Source organism: Perca fluviatilis, chromosome 20, assembly GCF_010015445.1.
Source record: "Perca fluviatilis chromosome 20, GENO_Pfluv_1.0, whole genome shotgun sequence".
Classification (NCBI taxonomy): domain Eukaryota; kingdom Metazoa; phylum Chordata; class Actinopteri; order Perciformes; family Percidae; genus Perca; species Perca fluviatilis.
The window spans coordinates 24,420,017-24,446,321 of NC_053131.1; the positions used below are offsets into that span (position 1 = coordinate 24,420,017).

A 26,305-nucleotide genomic window follows, 5' to 3' on the forward strand; every position below is an offset into this window, starting at 1 on the left:
ACGGTGTGTTATAGGGTTAAAATCGGAGCCATTTGGCAGGACCCGAGTTGGCACACTCCTTGTGCAATTTAAGTGTCAGGCTGGTTTTTTAGCTGTGTCAAATAGATTATAGAACATCAGCTTACTTTGATTGCTGCCATGCTTTGCAGTGGGTACAAGTGGGCAGAGTTTGAGTCTGTAGCCTGATGATGATTATCACACTATAAATTTCATCATGAAAGTTGAAGAAAGAAGAGGTGAAATGCCCCATAAGTAATCGGATGGATTTCAATCAAAGTCTCAGTTCACTGTGCCCTACCCTGTTTCATCCTTGACTTTTTATTAAAAGTTCAAATTGAGATCAGATAGATGATGTTGTCCCCTGTCTCGATTCTGAACAATTCAAATATCAGGAACTGAAGAAAAAAACATGCATATTCAACTCAAATAACTCATAAGATGCACACCTTTGTCCTGACCTAATAATGTTTCCAGAAGGCATTCATGTCACTCTGGCCATCGTCATTGACAAAGGAAACCTTCAGAGAGAACTCTCACCCAGCCAGTCACAGAACTGTATCTGTTAATCTTCATCCCTATGAGCCTTTGCTCATCTTATTATGACTTTCTGTTAATGCACATTGGAGGCCTGTGTGACTGTCTGGCTGTAATGGGCCTGTGTTTGATTAATCATGTCGATCCATTGTGTTTCACATCTGAGGCTGCTGCGTTAGGACTCATCAATGGAGACCAGAGTCCTTTGAAAAGGAGATTGGTTACAGGCTCAGCTCATCTGAATACACAAGCCCAGTAGGCTTTGATGGCAGTCATGTTGTGTTGAACAAACCACGCTACAACAAATTATGATGTCACCAGGTATCTTGCGGCTGTCCTGTTTTTCTGTGGTGTGAGGGTGACTTGTTGCTTTATCATTTATATTCTGTGACCCACCCAACAATCTGTCCTAACATAGTGTAGGGGTCAACATTGACTTTGGTTTAGGTGCTGGTCTTATGATTTGTTGTGGAGCAGAAATCGATTTTTAGTGTCCCCCAGAGGAATAGTGGGCTGCTAGAGACTTGAGAAAATGGGTGACTACTTCCTCCAGTCAGCACATAAATAACCTGGTCATGCCAGCTAGCAGACATCAGATTTTGTCTGCAGCTGTGGCAAACCTGTGTGAAATCACTGATGGGCAGTGATGATGTCACAGGTTAGGAGTGATGTCACAGCCATAACTTCCCACCCCGCTGTCAGAATGCCAGATGGACGGTAGAGAGGTGTGGAGGTTGGAGCTTAGAAAGATCTTGCTGTGGGAAACTTACCCCTCAGGAGGTGTCATTAACCTGGGCTTATTGTTTGACCCAACTCCTTTGGGGCTTAAGAGCTCCAGTTTCCTGGATCCGCTCCTAATTAGGCTACTTGTTAAAACTCTCTGAAACCGGCTATTCCTCTAGAGGATCTGATCTTGTGTGTGTCTACGCACACCCAGAAAATGGACACAATAACACCTCCACTCATCATAATGCATCTGTGACACATTCAGACATTTTTTGTCCTGCTGCTGTGTCTACAGCAAAAAGCTGTTTAATGAGACACCAAGTCAAGTCAAGTCAATTTAGTTATAGAGCACATTTAAAACCAACTTAGGATGAACCAAGTGCTGTACAAAGTTATATTATGTTATAAAAACAAGGGAAGACACAATGAACATCATACAAACAACACACTTCTATACAAATGTCCCTAAACTAAATCATAAGCCAAAGAATAAAAATGCGTTTTAAGACGTGACTTAAAGATCTCTGCAGTGGAGGACCTAATATGAATGGGAAGTTTGTTCCAGAGTCTCGGGGCCACAACGGAGAAGGCACGACCACCCTTTGTTTTCATCTGAGACTGTGGAATAGCTAAAAGGAACTGATTAGACAATCCAAGGTTCCTGGAGGAGTGATGTAGGGTAAGGAGATCAGCAATACATAAAGGGGCCAATCCATGTAATGCCTTAAAAACAAGTAACATTACCTTAAAATCGATTCTATATTTGACTGGTAACCAGTGAAGAGAAGCCAATATCGGGGAGATATGATCCCTCCTTCTGGTACCAGTCAACTATCTAGCAGCCGCATTCTGGACAAGCTACAGGCGTGATAAAGATAATTGGCAAATCCCAGAATACAAGGAATTGCAGTAGTCAATACGAGACGAAATAAGAGCATGAATAACAGTCTCCAAGTCCTTACGACTAGGACTTTACTTTAGCAATTGTCCTGAGATGAAAAAAGCTACATTTGACAACAAAACTAATTTGTTTGTCAAATTTTAATGCTGGGTCAAAGATGAAACCTAGATTTCTGGCAAAAGGGCGCACACTTGAGGCTAAAGTCCCCAATCTTTTTGAAAGTTCATCAACTGAATTTGGGGGGCCAAACAACATGACTTCTGTCTTACTCTCATTAAGTTGGAGAAAGTTGTTAGCCATCCAGCACCTAATGTCTTGCAGGCAGTGAAAAGGGGACTTTAAAGAGTTGGTATCACCTGTTTTTAGAGCCAGGTACAGCTGTGTGTCATCAGCAAAACAGTGATAAGATATGAATGGAGCCCAATGGGAGCATGTACAAAGAGAATAAAATTGGCCCTAAAATCGAACCTTGAGGTACACTACATGTAATCGCTACCGAAGAGGAGATATTTCCAACAAAAAAGGTTATATTTTTTAAATAAGAATTGAACCACTGTAGAGCAATAGCCTGGATCCCTGCCCTATGCTGAAGGCAATCCGACAAGATGGCATGATCAACTGTGTCAAATGCAGCACTAAGGTCCAGCAAGAGTAAGATAGCACAATTTCCTCCGTCACCGAACAGCAACAAATCATTTAGCACTTTAAGAAGTGCTGTTTCTGTGCTATGGTGTACTCTGAAACCAAACTGAAAATTGTCCAAGACATTATTTTCACTTAAAAATGAAGAGAGTTGAGCATGAACAACCTTCTCCAAAATCTTTGACATATAAACGATAATTTAGAAATAGGCCTAAAGCCGTTACAATCAGTAGGGTCAAGGTTGGGTTTTTTAATTAGAGGCTGAACCACAGCATGTTTAAAGCTAGATGGGACTGTGGCATTCATAAGAGAGCTATTTATTACAGACAAGAGGCTGGGACCAATAGTATCAAATACCTCTTTCAAAAGACGAGAGGGGACAATATCTGAAGATTAATAGGGAGGTTTCATGTGTGATACAATATCCATCAATGCTGACAGGGCCACAGGCACAAAACAATTCAGCGAAGCAGGGCATTGATTTACAAGGGTCATGATCAGTAGGTGAAATACAAGATCTGATAGTGTCAACCTTGTTCATTAAAAAGCTCAAAAATTGTTCTGTGATTTCAAACATAGCATCAGGGAGTGCAATAGCATGATTTAGTGCAGTATTTATTGCACTAAACAAAATTGTAGGGCTATGTGCATTTTTAGCTATGATATCAGAAAAATGCTTTGCTTTAGATGCTTTGACAAGGTGTTGGTAGGATACCTGCTGATCTCTCAGTATCTCATAGGACACTTGCAGTTTATCTTTTTTATATTTCCTCTCTGCTTTTCTACACTTTTGTCAAAGGGCAAGAGTCTCACATTTAAGCCAAGATTGGGCTTTGACTTTGGGTCGCTTCAGTTTAAAAGGGGCAACCATATCAAGAACATCTGTGACAGTGGTATTAAACCGGGTAACTAGCTCATCTTTAGACCGAGAGGCGGAGGTTATCTCTATCTATGAAAACATCAGAAAATTTCCTAACGGGACGGGTTTAGTGCTCGGATGTAGCGATCTGGCAAGCAAGGTTTAGGTAATGGATTAGGAAGTTATGCATTAAAAATCACAGGTTTATGGTAAGATAGACTAGCAACATCCAGCTTAATATTTAAAACAGGAAAACCTAATGATAAAACAAGATCCAGTGTATGACCAGGTTTGTGTGTGGGACCAGTTACAGACTGAGTCAGATTGAATGAGTCCAAAAGTTGTAGAAACTGGCTAACTAAAGACTTTGATGGACAACAGACATGGATATTAAAATCACCAAGGATTAAAATGTTATCCGAGTTGGGCACAATCAAACTGAAAATTCACTGATAAAGTCCTTATTGTACTTTGGAGGTCTATACACCAGTGCACAAATCAGTGGGCAGGACAAATCAACCTTAAATGCTTGCACCTCAAAACTAGTGTACTTATCAACTGGCAATTAACAGCATTTATAGCGATTTTTGAAGATTGTCGCTAAACCCCCACCCCTGCCAGTGGATCTGGGAGAACTAAAAAAGTCGAAATCAGCAGGGGAGAAATCAGTAAAGGGCTTAGATCACAAACATGCAGCCAAGTTTCCGTGACAAATAAAAAGTCTAGGTCACGTGATAGAAATAAGTCATTTAAAATGAATGTTTTGTTCGAAAGTAATTGCACATTCAACAATGCGAATTTGATAGGGATTGTATCCACAGCCCGCGCTGATCCTATTCGATCATTTGAACATTCAAGGCAACGGAGATTACCATAGTTGACTCCTCATCTTCTGCAGCCAGGGGAGTGATGATTTCCTCGAATGTTTGTAATTCTTGTGGGAATGATAATAGAGGTGGAGGTATAAAAATTGATTGCCCGGTTGGACTGAGGACCAGTTCCCTGACTTGTGTAGGGTTTGTACTTGAGTGAGTCATGCTCTAACATTAGACAAGCTCCGTGATGATCGGAAAAGCTCATGAGGTGGGTGTTTATAGAAGGTGACAAGGGAGAGTAGGTAGTAACTGACAAGGGGGGCCTGCAGGGGAAGCTCTCAAGGGTAACATATGCTTCTACTGCTGTAGAGGAAGAGGGGTGTGACCAAGGGGGTAAGCTTTGCTTCAGAACTCGAACCTCCTATGGCGCCATTTTGATGCTACAAAACAATCAGCTCCTGTTAGCATTCCATTGACTGCCATTCATTTTGACGTCACTTTGACAGCGAATAACTTCACATCTGAAGCATTTAAAGACTCTATTTTTCCATTGTTTATTTCTAAAGAAACACGACAATGTTTAAAAGGCTCCATTACCTTGTACCTCATGTTATGGCTCCGTAGCAGACGTTTTTCTAAAAATAGGCTAACAATTGTGTCACATAGTAGAGGAATTACCGTATAGTACAGGAGAAGCTAGCAGGCAGTTTCGACTTACATTAACTGTTTAGGTTTAATTACTAATGTTAACTAGCATTTTAGTTAGGGATAATTAGCCTGTGCCCATGTTATCTCCTTACCTACCTACGCTCTCCGTCTCTGCAAGATTCGGAATGATTGAGATTTCTCTTGGCAAAGCTACCAGAAGACTTACAACTTTCAGACAGGTTACTCACGTCACATTTACATCGTCTCTCTCAGTTGGAGGCTGCACAGTAACACTCTGCGCTCACCGGAAAAGTGCTTCTAATATCCTTCACTGGTCTTCGTCCAGAGCAACGGGGTCTGTTGGTCCATTCTTATACTGTCTATGGGTGTGACTGGTGCATGTGCACGTGTGCGCAAGATGTAAACAGTCAGTCACATGTCTGAGTCAGGAGCCCGTGCTGAAGATTACCGCAGAGCATTTGGCTGCCCCGTTTATTGGGGTCAATTCCATCTCTGCTAAAAAGAGAACGGCGTTCCCAAAACAAATTAAAATTGTCAATAAAACCTATGTTGTGGAGCTTGCAGGCAGACTGAAGCCAAGTGCTAAGGCTGAGGAGTCGGCTAAAACGTCCCGCTCCTCGACCAACAGACAGAAGTGGACCAGAAATAAAAACCCACTTTCCAGTGCTCTTCAACGCATCAATAAGAAGTTTAAAGTCCCTTTTTGAAAGTTCACTTTCATGAAAGCGGGTATTATTAACTCCACAATGGACCACAATACGTTTGATGGAGGTCGGGAGTGAGAGTATCAGGTCCACAAGTTTAATCAGAATGTCTACAACCCTGGCTCTGGGAAAGCAGTGTGTGACTGCATTAAAAAATCGTATGCCCCGTTTGATGGAGTCACCGATAATAATAGTGGTAGGGGGAAAAAGAGGACGAGGAGTTGTTGTGTTTTGATGGTCGGTATCTGGGAGAAAACATTCAGTGTCGGTCTCAGGGGAATCACCGGACAAGCGTGGAGGGGACGCCAAGCCATTCAAACAGGATGCCGCAGGTATACCACCAGCCCTCTGCCTCGGGAAAGCCAGTGTGTTTCCAGACGTCGGGCAGCCATAGCAAGGAGCCACCACACCGGCAGCCGCTGCCACAGGGGCCATGCGGTTGTGACAGAGAGCCATGTGAACGCTACCAGACGCCAATGGAGAAGGAGCTGCAGTAGCCCCAGATGTCGATCATGAGCCAGGACTGTCAGACGAGTTCACACCCAGCTCCGACAAGGCACCTCCTCTGTCCAGGACGAATGGTGGCTCGGCGTTGAGCAGGAGGACGGACGTGGGCAGGCGGACCGATCCCAGGGCGCCGTATCCTGGAGAGCCACCGAGGGAGTTGAAATCCGCAGGGACTGATCATGGGCCACATCCAAGCAGGCGGTTAGCAGGGCGTCTTTAGTCTTTAATCCTCAGACATCCGACGAACATCTTCCCTAAGGTCAGCAATTTCTGTATTGGCATTCCTGAACAGCAATGTTATTTTGCGGGGGAATGGGGACTCATTAGGAGGTGTGGATGTATCCATGGATGTAGCACTAGCTTAGTAGTGTTTAGCTCTGCTTGGCTAGGGCTAATGCAGTCTTTCTGATAACTTAAAATCCAGAAAGTTGAAGGTTTGGGTGGTGGATGAGTAAAACAAACACAGGACTTTCACCCAGGAGACTGGGGTTTATATCCCGTTTAACCAAGGTTTGAGTAGCTGCCATATAAAATGGGATTGGGACACACACACACACACACACACACACACACTATACAATTACCCTACTGGCTAGTTTCTGTCATACACGTTTTCACTTTACCCCTCTCAATCTGTTGTTCCTTCCCACTCTGCCATTATTCCAGCAGCCAGCTTTATTGCCATATTCACTCGCTCTGTCCTGATCTTTCTTTCTCTCTGGCTAAATGTCTCTGTCTTCTTTCCCGTTTCCCCATAATCACCTCACACCTCTGAGGGCCTCTGCTGAGACGAGCTTCACACCTAAGCCATCTCTTTGACAACAGGTACCGCTGGCACCCTCCGCCTGGCCTCTCTCCAATCAACACCTGCTCTGCTTTATCCCTCTTTCTTGCCTTCTTCTTTTTCATGTTACCCCACCCTCCTCTCCATCTCCACCTTCTTTCTTCATAGTTCTATCCCTTGTTTTAGTGTCTCCACCAATCCTTTTCCCGGTGAAACATCTCCAGCCTCTGCCATTTTTCTGCCTCGTATCTGCTTTTCTATAATGAGTAAGAGTTCATCCATATGCAGTCCAGTCCATTTCTCCTCCTGGAGATGGCACTGTGATCCCCTGTTGATTTAAACCGCTTCTTCTGACACCACTCTGCTTTCATTACCTTCCTTGGTAGCCAGTGTAAATGACTGGCAACAAGATACCGTATGCCCGTCATTTAAAGGTGTGTCTAGCCTGTCTTTGTCACCAATCATTTTTCAAATCTTTTTTTCCTTTTTAGTTCACAACCTAAGCAGGAGACTTAAACCCTTAATGTATTCATTTTGATGGACAGTATGCGTGTGATATCAAGCAATACTGCTATGAGTGTGCATGAGGACATGAGGCACTATACCTGTCAACAAAACAAAATAATGACCACATCTGCTTTTTTACTCTGCTTGAACTGGCACCCCAGCACAACCAAGCCCCCCCTCCCCATCCCTTCCTCTTAACAGGCCAATTATGTGACTGCTGGGAGTCAATGGCGCTGTGAGCTACTCCTGAGCTCCTCTCCTCACCAAGGTCAAGCTGATTGGCCCAGGTTAATGGGCAGATGTGGGGCTAAGAGAGGAGGGGGTCAAGCACCTAGAGGCACCCTCCACCTCATCTCAAAACTGTCCCTCTTCACTACAAGAGGCCCTTTTCCCACCAGCGCTTCTACAAACAGGATTAACCTTGGCTGCTGCCATGGAGTCCCGAGGAGCGTAGGAGTGTTTGCTCCCCTTGCATGGCAAAGGTTTTATTTTTTATTTTAGCTTAATGAAAGTCTGTGTTATACTTTAGTTAGTCTTGCATTGCCAGATATATCACCACAGTGTTCTGGCTTGTCTGTTTTTATTCAAACCAATCACAATCTAAGGCGCTAAGCCTCGATAGCGGAGATAGCGAGAGGGGAGGAACATGTCAGGCTTTATCCCAGCAATAAACATCCGTTGAGTCTGACTATACGTTCGTTAACATTACCTCACAGACAATGTTTCAAACAGAGATAAGATATAATTCTCAGAAAAGGACTTCTGAACTGTTCTGCAGTTCTCTTACTTGCCATGTTTATAGTAATCTCTTCAAATTACAATTGATCTGAACCCGTATTTCTTGCCAAACCCGTCTTTCTTCCATCTCTTTATTTCAAGTGCAGTGAAAGTTGATGGACACATTGGTCCGTCAACTTTAACTGCACTTGGTAAGCGATTGCCTGTGGTCTTGGCTCCTTTCACTGCAGTGACAGGCCCTGTTGAAAATTGTACCAGTGACTTAAACACAGCCCTTAATATTCTTTATATGTTGGATTCAGTTGCACCTCTTTCTATCAAAATAAGGTGGTCAAAGAGGTGAACACTGGTTTATTGTAGAAAGACTTGCTCTTAAGCAGACCTGCAGGCGATTGGAACACGAAAAGTGTTCTACCTCTCATGGCACAAATGTGTATTGGATTACAAACATGCTCTATCCACTGCTTAAGCAGCATTTTTCTCTCGTTTAATCAGTAACAAAATATACTATTCTAGATTTCTCTTTGACACTCAAGCCAAATTTAATCAAGAACATCTTACCTAGTTTATCCTCCCTGTCCTCTCTTTTTACTCATGCTTCTCTGTGCTGGACCATCGGCCATCCTGGGACCTCTCTCTCTTTCCCACATCCATATTCTTCATATATGTTTACAATCTTTCTATAATTTTGTCTCTTTATTACATTTTTCTTCCCTGTTGAGCTTTTCCCTTTCCAAATCGACGGTCTAAGGATAGAGGGTGTCGTAGGGCTGCTCGATTAAAAAAAAATCATAATCACAATTATTTTGGTCAATATTGAAATGACGATTATTTAACATGATTACTTATTGACTTTTGGAAGGATGTTGTGTTTATTGAATTTAAAAAACAGTGGAACAGTTAAACAGATCAACAGTGAAAACACCTTGAACTGTGAAATTTGCCTAAATGCTTTTCCTGTTTAACTTTTTGAATTCCCCTTCAGAACACAAGACAAAATAAGAGTTTAAAATGCGATGTGCAAAATAATCTTTTTTTTTCTTAATTACATTGTTTTTGGGATTGTTGGGAGCCAAAATCGAAATCAAGATTAAAATGAGCTTAATTTCATAGCCTTAAATTGTTGTATGCTGTACAGATTGTAAATCCCCTTGAGTCAAATTTGTGATTTGGGATATGGGGCTGTATAAATAAAATTGACTTGACTATGAAAACTTCCTCATGAAGCAAAGAGCTTTCAGTCTTACTTACTCAACACGATAAGGGCATCTTTGACAAAAGGGGAGGGGGCATGCACCCGACTTAGAAGTGGATAGAAATGGAGCTTAAGTAGTGAAATGTCCGTATGGGGCGTCTTAAGACCCCTTCTAATGCTCCTTTGCCTAATCTGGACCTTCACCCCCTACCCTGTCTTATCAACAGATTAACTGTGTGTGTGTGTGTGTGTGTGTGTGTGTGTGTTTGTGTGTGTGTGTGTGTGTGTGTGAGAGAGAGAGTGTCTGTCTATCTCATTCATTCTCTTCATGTGTGCAATTACTGCAAAATGAGAGTTAAGACTATAACGAAAAATCTTTTCACACAATCTTTTATTGTTTTGTACAAATAAAGCACAACACTGGGATTTTGGCAGGGCTACTCAAGGACACTTGGCCTGCTCCCACTCTAGTCTTGACCAGTCTCCCAGTCCCTGCTGCTGACAGCCGTGCCTACAGCATGATGCTGCAACCAATGCGATTCACTGTGGGGATGGTATTCCTTATCTTTATAGCACTGATAGTACACAATAGCACCAATGTTCACTTGGCATTCAGACCAAATTATTTTGTTGTCGCATCATGCTCTCAGAATCATTGAAGTCATTGGGTTTATCTTCTCCTGACCAAGCTTCTTATGGCATTTACTGAGATTGGCCACACCTCTAGAAAGAGTCTTGATGGTTTGAAACATATTGCATTTCACAATGAAGGAATCATGATGTAGTCCTTTAGCAAACCTAAGTAAATGAGGTATTTCTTCAAAACATTATTGCCATATGAATTGAGTTTTGCTGTTCTGTTTTGTATCTCATACACTGCTACCACAAGCACAAGGACGCACATATATGAGCACGAGCACACGTGGGAAGCGATAAACATTCCAGCATCCATACATTCAGAGTACCTTTCGGTTAAGGCGTCCTTTCTGAAGCCGTGAATGTCCCTGCTGGCTGTGTGTTTAAAGGCTGTGTGTGTTCAAAATATGTTGTGTGTTTCCGAGGCCAGTGGTGGCGTGAGGCCTTTTTTCAGCAGAGGGACTGAGGAACACAAGGACGGAGTGGTGGATGATCAAGATCCTGCTGAGAGAGAGAGAGAGAGAGAGAGAGAGAGACACACACACCCCAGTTCAGAGGTCAACATAGGCTCTTTTGGGGAACAGTGTGTGGGTGGAGGGTATGAATGTGTGTTGTGCCTACTTATGCACAAACGCCTATGTGTGAGCATGTGTACGTGTCCCTATGCACTGGGTGGGGTTACACACAGCACAAAATGGATCCCAGTGGACAGGCATTTTCAGGACAGGTCCCTGTGGACGTAGAGAGAAAAAAGGAGAGAGAGGATGATGAAGGTTAGTGGCGGTTGGCCGATGGGGTCCAGCAGGGATGGAGCAGCCTGCTAATGAAGAGCCATCTGAGGCCTCCATTCACCTTGAACATGGGCCACTACAGCTGCCCTGACCTTGGCTTTGATCCACAAAGATACTTGACCCCCACTATTCCCCCCAGAAGAACCATCCTGCCATCTGGACAGCACGCATGCATATGTATACATACGTGCACACACCCACAGATACATATGCATGTGCACACAGGCTGACTCATAGACACATGCACATAATGCTTTCCCAGGTTTCATGTTGTTGTATTCTGTCTCTGGTGGTGTTTGTTAAACCACATACCACCATTAATTTTTTTTGCATGTAAGCTGCTTTGTGTGGTTGTGTATAATTGTCCTGTAAGTTTGTGTACTATGCGTCTTGTGTACACTTAGACACCACATGCCAACCATATGTCACTGCCTTTGTCACCATGAAAGAGGGCAAGCAGGGGATAGGGTGGTAAAGGACCATTCTCCACTAAAACATATTATCCCAAATGTGGAAATGTTATAGGTAATAGACTCCTTTTATACTATATTTATAATACTCCCTCCCCACCCTCATAACGCTCTAACCACAACCTCCACGTCTCTAGACATCAGTCCAATAACGTTTTTGTCGTTACTATCCCAATGGTTACCACGCTCCAAAGGCATTACATTGGTTTCCTGCTCTTCTCCCTAATAGGAATGCAGCAGCTTGGAACGTAGGAGTTCCTTGGAAATTCCCAAAGTGGCGCAAAGCACTCTCCTTCCTCACATCGGCTTGTCTTGCTTGCCCGCCCAATTCAGCTGTAAATGACAGTTATGTCACGGGTGACTTGAGTTGCAGTCCATCTGTGGAAATGTAGACTTGTCTGCATTTTCCTCTTTATATATTCCATCCTCTAGCTTGATTAGAATTTTTTGCAGTACTGAATAAAGGGGAGCTTTGTGCGATACAGTAATATTGTCAACCAGAAAGGCTTTCATAACATACATAACATCTTCATAAAGTATAGCATTTTGTAATACATCTTTTCAGAGAACTTTGTCACAAACATGAAGCTTAGCCAGGCTCTCATCAGCAGCCGTAGCCGCAGCTTATTTTTCCCCAAAAGTAGGTCAGTGTTAGCGGGTTTGATGTCCATGACATGGACATAGTCTTTGCGTCACTGTTCGGACGTGTCCATTGATTAAGTTACTGCATGGAGGCAGCCTCATCTGTGCATATGCAGGAGAACAAGCTGTGCCCATGGCTTAGTAATTAGAGACACTCGGAAAGGTGAGGGAGTGCAAGGGAGAGAAGGCAAGATTACCTCTCACTGTGCATCAGGTCTGATTTCTGTGCAGCAATTTTTTTACCTACAGATAGCATTGTACATTTACTTAAGTGAGCTGATTATGGCTCTTGCTTTCACTCATCTCCAAAATACCTTTTATTAGTCTCTCTCTCCCTGACAGCCTGTCATATATATTCTCTTGTCTCTTGATAATGTTACACTATCTCCCTTCAATATGTTCTTTTGAAGTTTTTTTTTTTCTCACCCACTATAATTCATTTGTCTAACTTGGATAGAGGGCAGCGGAAGGAAGTAGTGGAGGAGAGGCGTGTGTCAGAGTCAGAGAGAGCGTCTGCTCCAGCTGGAGTCAATATTTGCGTTAGGAATCTCAATAACAGGCCTCCAGTCATCTGCATCTCTGATAATGGACAGCCATATGGCTCTGTTGACCCACGCTGTGCCAAGGTTCTCTTTCTCTCTCCTCTACCTCCCTTGTCTTTCATTTGTCAGCTTCCTTCTAACTTCCCTCATTCCTTTTCATTAAGTCTGTCCTTCTACTATATTTTGTCTTCCACTTATCACCTATCTGGGCACATTTTGTTCTTTTACAAACATCCTTTCTCTCTGTCTGTCATCCATAAAAGCCTGGATATGACCCACCACACAGAGCTGTGACCCAAGTTACCATGGCAGCAGAGACTGGGATGCACACTCTTTGTCCAGTACTGTTTCCAGCAAGTGACAGAAAACAGTGACGTTGCATGTCTGGCTATGACCGGAAAGATATAGAGCTTAAGTGGGAAGTGCTTTTACATGCGTAAAGTCATGCTGCTCTGCATCTCTTAAATGAAAATTCTGGCCCTGTCTTCCATTCTTTTTTTCCTACATAAGGTAGGAAATATGAGCCTTTTTTTGGTATTCTGTTCCGACAACCATTCAAATCTTGTATGTTTATCTGAGAATCAAATTTTTCAAGAAAATGCCCCAAAAATTAACAGAGTAGAGTTACCAATGTTTTTACATAGAGCAGGTCAGTTTTTCTGTAATTTTTTTTCTGTTTGTTTTAACCTACCTTTGCTAGTATTTGTCTCTAATTTTTACCTTCCATGGTTAAGAAATGCTGTTCATGTTTTTGCCGTTTAAAAGACATGGACTGTAAATAGACTATGTTAGACTTATAAGACTTATTATTTGGTTCATAGGTTGTTTGGAACCAAACATCAATACCATTTACATGAGTATACAAACCCATCTTGCTCCCTATCTTCCTCTGTTACCTTATCCTTTGTCTCAGTCTGCCCTCTGTCCATCTCTGTCCCTGTGAGCAGCTTGGCCATCGTACCCTCTGGTACCTCCCGGCTCAGGTGCCCGTCACCCCCGCTTTGCCATGGTTCTCTCAAAACCATTGGTCATGGCTGCCTTGGCCCCTGTTGTGGCGGCATGTGCCCACAGCAGGCCCCCTGCCCAGTCACTGTCTCATCCTATCTACCTAACCCAGACCAGAGCCTCTCGACCCAGTCCAGCGTATCTCAGCTCAGCCTGGTTCAGCTTTGGCGTCAGCGATAGCCCAGTGCCACTCCACCCTGGCAGTCGTATTGAGATGAGGGGGAGGGGGCCTCTGTGCTGAGCGACTAGAGTTGTTTGTGTGTGTGTATGAGAGTGAGAATGCATGTTTGTAGAGCAATTTGTTAGGTGTCGGCTATCAAAGAAACATGGCCACAACAGACAGCCGTGAGAATAATCAGATTCATTGTCAAACATGCACACAAACACAGTTAAATCTCAAAAGTGCTTACTATGATTATGCCATCAGATAGATCTTTTTGCTCCAATAGTTCCCTGCAACATATTTTATCCAGCACTTGCCTCCATTCCACAACAGACTTAGCACGATATATCTATGATAATGATATGATAATGGCCATCAGAATGTTTTCCATCCTCACCCGGCAGCCATTTTGCAGGCTTATTTATTTATTAATTTGAGCTTTCCCATTTCAAATCCGGCCATCCATCCTGCATGCTGGCTGCCCAGGCTCCAGTCACTGCTTGTCACTCTGAATTTCAAATGGCTCCAATTTTCCCCCTGATGGCACGGAGAAGTGGCAGGCAGCACATCGGGGAGGGTGGTCCTAGACGTGCTGTCTGCAGCAGGGGTTCTATTAGAGAGAAGAGAGGGACGAGAGGCGGAGAGAGAAGAGGTTTGGAGCATCACGCCAGTAGTGATGTATTCTTTTATTTCTTTTTTTATGATTATTTTGGAGACTGCTTTCTCATTTGGGGCTGTGTGGCATGGCTGATTGTTCCATCTTTGCTTCTGGCTGAGTTGCTGATGGTGGAGCTGCCCTGCCCTGCCTCTCACCCTCACCGTACATGTATATGCAGTGCGGCACTGAAAAATTGTGATTTATTTCTATCTTACAAGTGGTGCTATGTACAGATGGATGTTTTGATTGATGATAGTCTGAAATGTGATTATTTTGTGAGTATTAGATTTAATGGCAGGTAAAGGATAACTATACCTTGCTGCCCTTTTCTTCTCCATCATGTCATTATGTTTTGTTCCTTAACGAGACCTAACCAGCTATGAGGAGCGGGCTCTCTACTTGGAGGCCATTGTTCAGAACCACAGAGAGGTCATGAGCTTCGAAGACTTTGCCTCACAGGTCTTCTCTCCCTCTCCTGGCTATCCAATGAGTGGGACAGGTGAGAAATAAACCACGCTTTACCACTGTCCTCAATGTTGTCTTTCCATTCCATGTCTTTGCCCCTTTCCTTCCGTCTCTCCGTCCCACTATTGCTCCATTCTTCCTCCCTTCTTCGTCATATCTTTTCTTGCCTCTTTTTCTGTATCAGTTTCTCCTCCTCCTCCACAACACACCTGTTTTCCCGTCGCCTCCTCCACCGCCCTCATTCTCTCCACTCTTCTTCCACGCCTACGCTCACTGATGAATATCAAACGGCTCTTCACGCCATCCGACTGACTTCAAACACTACGCTTTCTCCATTTCCTCAAGCCACACTCACGCTACTTTGCTCATCTCTTCTTGTTTCAAACTGCATCTTTCTGTGCAATTACTTTCCTATGAATATAAGCAGCCGTGTGTGTGTGTGTGTGTGTGTGTGTGTGTCTTCCTTCATGAGCTCATTCCCTAACACTTAGGAGATTCAACCGACAAACAGCAGCTCGCGGATGTCAGCACAGCACTCTTATCAGTCCATGATGAATAGAATGGAAAAACGTGTCTTATCTTGTTCTTCCTACTTGTACCAGCTCTGATCGATCTGCAACAGCACTGAAATCAATACGGGATTGCACTTTTCCACTCTATTGGATCCCGACACATGTTCTGTTTTGACAAGGAAAGCACTTCACAATACCACACCATAGATGCCTTGTCATTTTCAAATCTGTCAGTGCTCATATGCTTGAGGGGCGTTTAATGTGTATATAATATTTTTAGCCAGTATGCTGGCATGTGAGAATTAAATGTAAAATGTCCGTTTTTTTTTTGGTGTGTGTGTGTGTGTGTGTGTGTGTGTGTGTGTGTGTGTGTGTGTGTGTGTGTGTGTGTGTGTGTGTGTGTGTGTGTGTGTGTGTGTGTGTGTGTGTGTGTGTGTGTGTGTGTCAGATTCTCAGACGGCAGGTGTGATATTCAGGCTGTTGAAGGCAGGCAAGAGGTAGTCAGCTACATGACCATACTGTTTTCCCATCTCTCCTGCCGAGGTGTAAAATCTCCCCAGACTGACCTCTCGTGACCATCCCCACCACAAAACCAGCTTAAAGGGAAGGACTGAGGGAAATAATAGATACAGAGGAATATAGAGGAGGAGGAACTTGTGAGTTCAAAAGAGAGAGGAAGAGTGGCTGGTCAGAGAGGTTAAAGAGGTTAGCCAGGCTTGAGAATAATCTTTCACCGCATGGGACATACAATGTGGCTAATGTGAGAGGCCTTAACATAATGAGGTCAGTAAAGCTGTTATGTCACCCTCGCTGTTGCGGAAACTCGTTCTCAGTGGCAATTTGTATTTCTTCGGAATCTACGCGTGTAATAGATTACTAGATTAATGTGAGAGTGTGTATATGCCTGTCCATTCATATTTTATCCAGGACTCACCTGTTCTATACAATACTGTAACACATTTACTTTGTTTCCTTGTTAACCATTATAACAGGGCTGTTGAGTGATTTCACAAATTTGCTGCTGATTTTTGACCTTTTAAAGGGGTGATATAATGATTATATAGGGTATTTTACACTGTTCCTTAAGGTCTCCTAATGGGGTATGTAACATTGGTTGTGCTGAAAATGGCCTGGTTGATATTTTATTGGCCCTTATGCATCCCTGTGTTTTGGCCCTATTTATAACAAGAGCTTTTCTTCCAAATATGGTATGCTCATGAACATTTAGATGAGCTGCGCGCTGATTGGTTGAGCGAATCCCCATACACACATTAGAGACGCGACAGAATCTCATATTCCAGACACTGCAATGTTTCGTTACCAAATTCACTTCTGAGACTTTTTTTATGCGAGAAATCAACTATATAAAGCTCAAATATGGGCCGTTTTACAAAAATGTATGGCTAATTGCAAATTTGGTAAGACGTGTCGGACTTTAGGAGCTCCACACAGTCTGACGAGAAAGCGGCAGCCTGCTGGGCTCCATACCCAGGGCAAAGTCCCCCTTTGTCGATTACTGCACTACCGGGGCTCCGCGGCCGGCATAACTATAATATATTTACAGTTTGAATTTCGTCACGACACTTATATCACAGCTACCCCAAGGTCTTACAAAGCTAACAAAAGCTAACAGTCCGATTTGAATGTAAGGCATTTTTATGAACGCAAGAGGTCTTGTTAGGAAGAGCAGCTAGCTAGCTATGTGTCCCATTCAATACAATGGGAAAATATCATGGCTAGCTAGCTACACTTTCAGCATAACTATAGTATATTTACAGTTTGAATTTCATCACGCCACTTATATAACATTTACCCCAAGGTCTTATAAAGCTAACCATGGTGTCAGATTTCAATTTAATGAATTTTTGTGAACACTAGGGGTTTCGTTAGCTGCGACTGTCCCTTCAATCCTATGTGTATACATTGCGGCTAGTTAGCTTAATTTTCGGCGTAATTAGAGTATATTTACAGTTTGAATTTCGTCACACCACTTATATAACCTCTACCCTAAGCTCTTATAAAGCTAACAATGGTGTCCGATTTCAATTTGATAATTTTTTGTGAATTTCAGAGGAATTCTAAGAGGAGGCTAGCTAGCTCTCATTGATAGAGCTCCATCCAGCCACAGGCTCTATCAATGAGACTCGCGGACAAGAGGCGTTTATTTCACTGATCGTTTGTTTAAATAACTCAACACATTATAATTACGCACATTATAAGATTAACTGGAACCTGTGGTAAGAGATTGCTGGCGTAACGAGCTCGCTGACCGCGCTCTCACTCACACACACCGGCCATTTAGCAGGAAGAGGGGAGCTGCAGGCCCTGGAGCTCTGTCCAGGCAGCGGCGTTTGGTAGTCCATTAACCCAAAAAACGGTGACTTTGCGCGGGTATGGAGTGCCGTGGTCTGCCAGCCGTGATGGAGCTCAATCTACCTCACAGCAGGCCGGGGTCTGTGAAGGAAGGCAGGCCAGGCGGCGAGGCAGCAACACAGGCAGCACTGGCCGCTGAACTCTGACACACAGTCGGACAAAATTTGCAATTAGACATCAATTTTCATAAAACGGCCCATATTTGACCTCTACATAGTTGATTTCTCGCAATTTCTGAGATCTGCATGACCTAGATTCAGAAGACTACCTGATCTCAGGTCAGTTGTGTAGCCTATGCAAATGTTGGGGTGTGACAAAGAGAGAGACTAGAGCCAAATGAGGAGGAGCCGCCGAGTTGACGTCAACTAGGCGGCTCGTTGAGATTTGCCCGTTTTCAGAGGCAGTTTCAAATTGTGAGATTTGCAGAGGAAAGAGGTGTCAATGGAATTTTGAGGTTCTATGTATGTCCTAGTTATCCACTAAACTGTCATTATTCAACTATGACAAGGTAAAATCGGTTTTGCATTCTATCACCCCTTTAAATACTGCCAGGTTCATTGGTGAGTCCACCCTAATAAAATGTGGATGAGAATTGTTCAAACCCACAGAACTGTATTTCAGTTCTAGTGGAATTTCCAAAGTTAACACATTTTTAACAATGAATTTCAGCAAAAATAGATACGTCTAGAATAGATCTATTTTATGTTAGGGTGCAGCCATGAAAATGGGGGAAACTTGGGTTTGACTATTTCACTGCTCAGTATGAGCATCGTATAGCTTTACTGAAGTGCTGGGACAAGCACATAATATCCTGTGTATGTTAATCTGTCGCATAATGTAAAAGAAGAGTTTTTCTCTCTAAACTTAAAGAAACCTTAAGAAAGTTAACAGAAAAAATCTAAAATGTAAGCCTAAGGTGTTTATAAGAAAACAGGCATACCAGTCTGAAACTAAGATTTATTTATATTATCAATTAATCTGACCAAAACCCAAATGTTTTCAGTTTACAATCAGCACAATTAGTTGACTGTCAAAATGGTTGCACCTGTAACACACATGAAAATCATAACTCAATACTGAAGTTTATTATTTTTGTCCATGAACATGAAGCCAACTGTCTGTCATTAGGAAAAAGAAACAGAGTTCAGAATTCTTTATTGTCCCTCGAGGGGAAATTTGATTTGCAGTTGGAGGTACAAAAAACAACAACACAATAAACAAGGCATTAAACATCTTAGCAGCACTTGTGGCAATGAATATGTTGTATGTAAGTGTGACATCTGCTTCCCCTTCTTGTGATATGCCAAATTATTTCCTGCAGGCTGTGGAAAATGCTTTGTTTGGATCTAGGATTGCAGCAATGAAACTCTGGTTTAGTCTCATTTTCGGGACAAATGAGACAGGATTTGGGACAACGGCTCTTAATTTCTCGGGACGTCTGGTTACCCTCTTCCCAGCTATCACAGTTGTTTGTGTGTGTTTTCATGTATTCTTATCAACTGTATTCATAAACTGAAGGCTGCTCTGTAGCTTTCCAAAACCATCGGCATGATGTATTTAATGCTTTAGGCCACATACAGTATAAAAAATACATATCCATTATAGGGCTGGGCGATATGGCTGAAAACTGTATCACGATATAAGTGTTTCATATCGGTCGACATCGATAATTATTGATATTTTTTATGACCTATTTAAAAAAAGGACCAGGAGAAAAATATATTAAATTTAAACATTTTTATTTTAAACTTAACCTTCCTCTGATTATAATCCCCTCAGTTATAAAAGCAGAAATGTCAACACAACCATGGAAATCACTCAAATAATTAAAATGTAAACATAAGTCTAAAATCACAGTGAAGAAAGAATAAGTAAGAATTGCTTAATAAGGTGTAATAAAATGGTGCAAAGTGTTAAAAATAAACATAGAGAAACCTGAAACCTGAGAAGAACTATTTTCTGCAGGTTTAGTGCTAGGTTGGTAACCTGGCTTCTGGACAGTGCTCAGCACGTCTGCCTCCGTTATTTCTTTGTAGCGTTTAGTAAGGCGCTGATGCAGAGTACCTCTCCATGGCGGTCTGCTGCTTGTGCGGTGTAGCAGCTGCAGATGTTGTTAGACGTTGCTGGCGAATACGGCTGTGCTCCAAAGTATGAGCGCGGCTAAGGTGGTAAAACAAGTTTGCAGTAATGTTGGTGGGGACGACGGTCAGAATATAAAATCCCCAAAACTGCCATACTGACTTTTCCTGTTTTATCAAAAATTTCCTCGCTCGCTGCGGCACTCACTTTACACTTATCGCTCCACGCCGCCGGTTCTGTTATTGTAGAATCCAACACGAGACAGCGATGTGGCGCAACCAAACTTGATACTGTTACATGATTGGCTGTTAGAGTGTCACTCCCTACGTTGCTAGGTTACCAGAGAGTGAGTGCCTTTGTTCATGCAACCAAACTTGCTTTGCTACTTCTGGTTTCTTCCAAAGAAGAAAAACAAGTTATCGAACGTTTTATCGAACGCATTTTCTATTGATATTGATTACGTGTCTATCGCGATACATATCGTTATCGTTTTATCGCCCAGCCCTAATCCATTATTGTTGTAGTCTATCGTCCTGAGCCTCTGTGTCCCATCAAACGTATAACTTCAATGTAGCATTGATGGCTGGCTGACACTGCTCCTCATTCTCACCCTTCTGAAATGTGCTACGCCCTCCTCCTGTGTGTGTGTGTGTGTGTGTGTGTGTGTGTGTGTGTGTGTGTGTGTGTGTGTGTGTCCGTGTGTGTGTGTGTGTGTGTCCGTGTGTCTGTGGTTCTGTGTGTCTGTCCATCCTGCTCTGGCTCCCATTGCTGCCACTAACATGTCATCCATGCTTCATGACAGCGTGCAGGCGTTGGCCGGGGATGGTTTGGGACATGGAGTACCCCTGGGCCAAACTGGACTGTAAGACTCTGCCTGCTTCCTCCACACTAGGCATGACGCCCAGCCACAGCCCACCAACATCCATCCATTCATTTAGCTTGATTTAGCCCTTTTTGTACAACCAAAGTAGGGCTCAAATTCAAGTACATATTCTGCATGTTAATTGCTAAATGAAGCACTCCTGCAGTGTTTCACCAGTTCCCATGTAAGGCTTTTAACCTCAGCCCTCTTGTGTCATCTCTTCAACCTGTTTGGCTTGTCAGTATCCTCCACAGCCTTGTCCTCCAGGATCCTGAATGCAACCTCACTCTCACTTAGCAACTTCAGGCCAGTATCATGGCTTCCTGCATGAGCTAGTTCAACTGTCATACAGACTTTATCCACAGTGCTCTGGTCTTGTTGTGTGTTACACCTGCACTGCTTTGCTCAGTTTTTATTGTTGTGTTATGTTGTGTGTTTTCATCCTCTTAACCTTTTCTAAATTAATGCACATGAAGTCAATGAAAGAACTTAAAAGCTCCCATGACCCTCTTAGGTGCCCCCACATCTTTTACTCGCTCATCCTAACCCTCTCTAATAGTAACACTGGTGGTACATGTTTCTGTTGTTGCCATGTGAACTGCCCACCATTCATGCTTTGGATTTCAAGATTGTCTTGATTTTGAAACCTGTGAATTGGACAAATGCATCAGGTACCATCAGACATGATGGCCTTGAAGGTATATTCAGAAAACCGGCACTTGTTGATTAACTCATCACCCAAATCGATTTACCTTGTCTGACTTTTAAACCTATCAGTGACAACTAACCTCGACGCCACACGCTGTCTGAATCACCGACTTTTCAGCAGCGTTGTGTTGTGTCCTGCTGCAGTGTGGTATGGTGTGTGTCCACTGCTCTCTCACATGATACTCTACTCTGTTTTTCCCTTTTTAGATTAAAAATATCTTAAAGGTCCAAATACTGTATATGGCGAAGGTAAGCCCCGAGTCAGACCAGAAGCTTGTTTCCGTCCAGCGGCCTACCTACCCTTCGCTCGATCACTCATCCTGGCTGTTCCCACTCCTCCTTTTTTTCCATTCAGCACTAACCAAGCTTTGAGTGCTCTGACAAAGGGAAATGGACAGAGAAACCAGGCTGTTTATTTGGGGGTGTCCTACTGTTTAGGCCTGGCTGGTAATTGAAAGTGATGCACAGTGGGTACAATTAGCACCTGACTAAGTAGCAGCATGAACAATACGGCTACACTTCTGGCCCTCGCTTCTGCATGTGGCACGCCTTTATCTCTTCCCCCAGCAAACACTTTTCTTTTTTTCTATTTTTTTCTCCCCAATCCCTCCACCCCCCTCATTTCCTCCTGTTGGAGTGTGCCTGTTTGCCTGGGGCCGACTCTGAGACTAACACCTGCCGCACTGGAAGACGTCTTTGTCAACTAAAGCCTTGTTTGAACTGCTGCAGAGGGGACCAATGGGATAGCAGGGCCATTTAAAGAACCTCTTTGTTTTCTTTCTCTCTCGGTCTCTCCCTTCTTCTTTCCATCTGAAATTAACCTTACCGTAAGGCAGATTGGGCTGAGTAAGGAGCGGAAATGCTGGGGTTATAATGACGATAATAATGATACATTAGCCTCTTCTGGATCTGGGTTATTTTTTCACTTAGTAACTTGCTATGAAAATTAATTCTTGCATAAGGCCATACAGAGAAGAACGCCATTTAGAAACTGATGCAACCCCAGTCATTAAGTGCCACAGTGGGAGTGATGACTGTTTAGTGCAGCATGTTTTAATGGCTGCTAAACGATAAGGGAAGTCTGTTGAGTGGGTGGTGAACTGTACCAAACTATTGTCTGTGTATATTAGCTGTAATAGGTGTTTGTCTTCCTCCTGTCTAGCATATGTCTTTACAGCACATGCAGTTGGAGTTTAGTTTATAAAACAAAGTGTTTACTGTAGGAATGAATAGAAGAATACGGGAATGCAGGATTTGTTCTGTCCATCAGGCCAGCCCACATTTTTAGCCAAGCCCATCCCCTTTTTTTTTTAAATATTCATATGCAGATTTGAGAATTCAAGTTTGGACCCCCCCTGGCCTCCCCTCTAGCCCTTCACAATACACACACCCAATGTTTCATCCATAGCCCAGCCCTCCTCTCCCAGTGAGCTGCGGCCCTGGATGCTGCGGGTGTCCACTGTGCTGCTGAGTGTCTGTTACTCCAGCCATCTGCCATTCCTTTTAGCCGCTGCAACTTGAGATGCCTCCGAAAAATGGCAGGAAATAAAAGGATAGGAAAGAAAATAGGCAACCAGATGCCATCTCGACAAAGCAGAAAAGTTGTTTAAACTCCAAGCATGGTGCTGAGGCGGGTGGGGGGCCCGCAGTCTGGGTTTGGTCAGGGGCACGCTGAGGAAGTCAGGGCGACGTTCACAATAAGTGATTGTTCCCAACACTGTTCCATTCCCACCTTCAAGACTTATTACTGTTTTCCATGCCCTAATCATGGATGTGAAGTTTTTTTGAAAAAGGACAATACTTGAAAATGTCAAAGCTCCACATGTTCACAACAAAACCATAATGTGCAATTTTATTTTCATTCAAAGCATTCTGCTGTCACACTGCGAACTGAATACCTGTTTTTTATTTTGCCCGTTGCTCCAAAGGTTACTTGTCATTTTTATATCTCATAAGCATCTGGAAAAACTATTTGAAAAAAAAAAGCCAGCTTCTCTTTAAACAACCTTTGCTTTTCCACAGCATGTGAAAAAGGCATGTAATTTCTGATTTGCTTTCTCACATCTTTATTCTAATGACTTAAGGGGTAGCACAAACTCAAATCTTAACACTTTTTTTACAGTTTGCATTGTAAGTGTTGTGAATGTCGGTGAAAATCCTGGGTAATCTTGGTTGTGGGAGCAGCCACGTGCATGACAAAGCATGCTGGAATAAACAGCAATCACACAAAGCCCAATGAACCTGACTGCCATGTCTGACCGGCTTGGTCTCTTTTTCTTTCTGTCGCACACTCTCCCTCCATCTCTCTCCCAGGCTCCTTCACCGGCAGTGCGAGCACCGAAGCCGGAAACACCGCAGGAACGACAGACAACGTCGACCAGGTTTCTCCCACAATGCCCCGTGCCACAAAGAACCGAGTTTCCGGAAAACTCCGCCGATCAGCCAGCGCTATAAGCAAATCCTCCAACTGAGCTCTTCAACCCCTCCTCCCCCCAAGTGCAGCCTTTAATCTTTTCTTGAAGAACATCACACACCCAGCCGTGACTGCAAGAGTTTTTCTTTTTTTGGTGTTTTATTTTGTGTCATATAAACATTCAACTGGAGCATATTGCAATTTTTTTATTTAAGTGGCAATCATTGATTTCATTGATACATTTCCATTTGTTGTGGTGTTTAACTGCCTAATCAAGATGGACTTGTGACTGAGCTATTTATGTTCACCCTGGTGGTTTCAGCTTAAGAATCAGAAGTGTAGGAAGACTTGACTCAGAAGTCTTAATGCAACCTGTGATTAAAATGTCATTTTTATTCTCATTTTCTAATGCAGTCTCGATGCACTAGAAAAAAAACGTTCTTACTATAGTACGGAATGGATCTGCTTCACCGTTTCTGTATCATCTATTTCGAAACTTAATGTGACAAAGCACTGAATGACACAGCTGTAAATGGCATCATGCTAAAACTGCACAAGAGATTGGTATCCATTTATAAATGTGTCTGCCTTTTTTTACCTCCACCTCTACCTGCCACAACCTTTCCGTGTCAAAGATAACCACTTCAGTTGGTGACAGGATGATGTCGTTGTCCTGCTCGTTAGCACCAGTTTGGACCATGTTCATGGACCATCTCCCTTACACTGAAAAAGAGACTGATTCATGGGGAATACCTCCCCAGAATGATTTGTACTAATGCACTACTACTCAGACTTCCTGGGCACAGAGTCCCTGCAGTATGTGCAGTCAGAGGCTTTTTAATTGTTTTGAACCCAGAGTGGACAATCAATGACGTCTTTCTAACTTTAGCTGAATGGAAATTTGTTTTGAGTTTTCTTTATCACTTTTCATTTTTAAATGAATTCCGATGGATTGTGTCATGATTTGATTTATGCAACTCTGCTGGAATGAGGAAGGACTGCGTTTGTAATTGTTTTCTGATGTCGTTAACATAGGCTCATGTCCCAGTAATTGAATAAGTTCCTTCTGTCCCTTTCCTCTGCTATCAGTTTCCCTATGCTGTGAAGTTAAAGACATCGACATTCCAATGTTCCCGAGCAACATTTTCTTTTTGCACTCACTGTCATTGATTTAACTAGCATTGAATGTTTCTCTTTGTTCATGGATGTAAATTGCTTTAAATTGTATTTGTCTGTTTCCTAGATGTATATAGAAAGGACTATTTGATGGGTTATTTTGCTGTTGTGTTATGTATTCATGTGCTGTTTAGAGGAAAAGTACCGCCAGAGCCTCAGGTGAATCTTAACTACATGCACTGGCGTGCGTGCGTGGGAGCTTCTCACAGACAGTGCCTGTGTAATGTCTATCCTCCAAGATGCTGTCCAACACCACCTCCACTCCCCATAATCAGATTTTAGTTTCTCCTCTTCAGAGTCTGTGACAAACCATTGACACCCTGCATCACATCCCCTTGTTAGCTGTCTAAAACAAAGTTTTTTCCTCCTGTGTGTCTCTAAAGGTCACTGTCTCAGATGGATTTGGGAATTGTGGGGTTCTCCGTTTAGTCTTTATAACAGGTGGTCTGCTGCTCTGTTTTTATCTGGGAATGGAATCAAGTGGCTCAACTCCTCCTATTTCCAATGATCCTTTCCCGATGTCACCTCCTGAGGCCACAGGAAGGGGGGCGGGTAGTTCTGGGTTTAGGTGGCATGCCAGAGCTGAACTACAGCCAGGCCGGCGCTCTCGCTTCTCCAACCTGCCCGCTTGAGGTTGTCATGGTAGCCAGGTGTTCCCCACACACACACACACTATATACTCACACCCTCAGAGGGCTCCACCCAAGCTGCAACACTATCCCCATCTGTTGCACTACTATGCCTTACTTTCCCCCATGTTCTCCTGTCATGTCTCCTCCTTTTGTTTGTTCATTCCCCGTGCAGAAAATGGGCAATCCAAACAGCAAAAGGATTAACATCCATTTTTGGTGTCCTTTTTTGTGTGAAGAATGTATATCTATATATAGTCCTGGATACCTTCTATGGTTTTTATTTTTCCTTCAAAGCCACTTGAAGGAACCGCCCAGGATGCTGATCTTAAAGATTGTAGGCTTTAGATGATGTCTGTTGAAAGGGGTCTGTGCTCCCCCTTTGGTGATGTTAGTTTGGTCCAAGAAAAGGATTGTGTGTCTTATACACGTAAAGAAAATGAGCTAGTGGTTATACCTAGTATGTTTTTTCTTTTCTTCTTGTTTTAGAAATCCTTGTACATTGTGTCAAACTTGAGGGCTTGAGCGCCTTCTGAATATAAATATATTAATGCCTGTAATATAATCTTTGTATAAGAGAAAGAGGGGGAAAAAAAAAAA

At 43.0% G+C, this 26,305-nt stretch overlaps 1 protein-coding gene and 1 long non-coding RNA gene across 13 annotated transcripts in view; one reads left to right on the forward strand and one right to left on the reverse strand.

Moving 5' to 3' along the window:
- Positions 1-26,305, forward strand: part of ralgapa2 (Ral GTPase activating protein catalytic subunit alpha 2) — a 118,216-nt gene that overhangs the window by 90,870 nt on the left and 1,041 nt on the right. For 3 of the 12 annotated variants that reach the window (XM_039785612.1, XM_039785619.1, XM_039785616.1), the window contains 3 exons: positions 14,866-14,987; positions 20,720-20,779; positions 23,801-25,025. In XM_039785612.1, coding sequence (XP_039641546.1) covers positions 14,866-14,987; positions 20,720-20,779; positions 23,801-23,958 — 340 coding nt within the window. In that variant the 3' untranslated portion in view covers positions 23,959-25,025. Of the gene's footprint in view, positions 1-14,865; positions 14,988-20,719; positions 25,026-26,305 lie in introns of those variants that run through there. The other 9 variants (XM_039785613.1, XM_039785621.1, XM_039785618.1 and 6 more) reach the window with 8 other exon arrangements.
- LOC120549041 lies at positions 9,958-13,817 on the reverse strand. Its single transcript, XR_005637307.1, has 2 exons — positions 13,559-13,817; positions 9,958-10,948 (listed from the first exon to the last, which is right to left on the reverse strand). It is a non-coding gene; the product is annotated as an uncharacterized LOC120549041 (long non-coding RNA).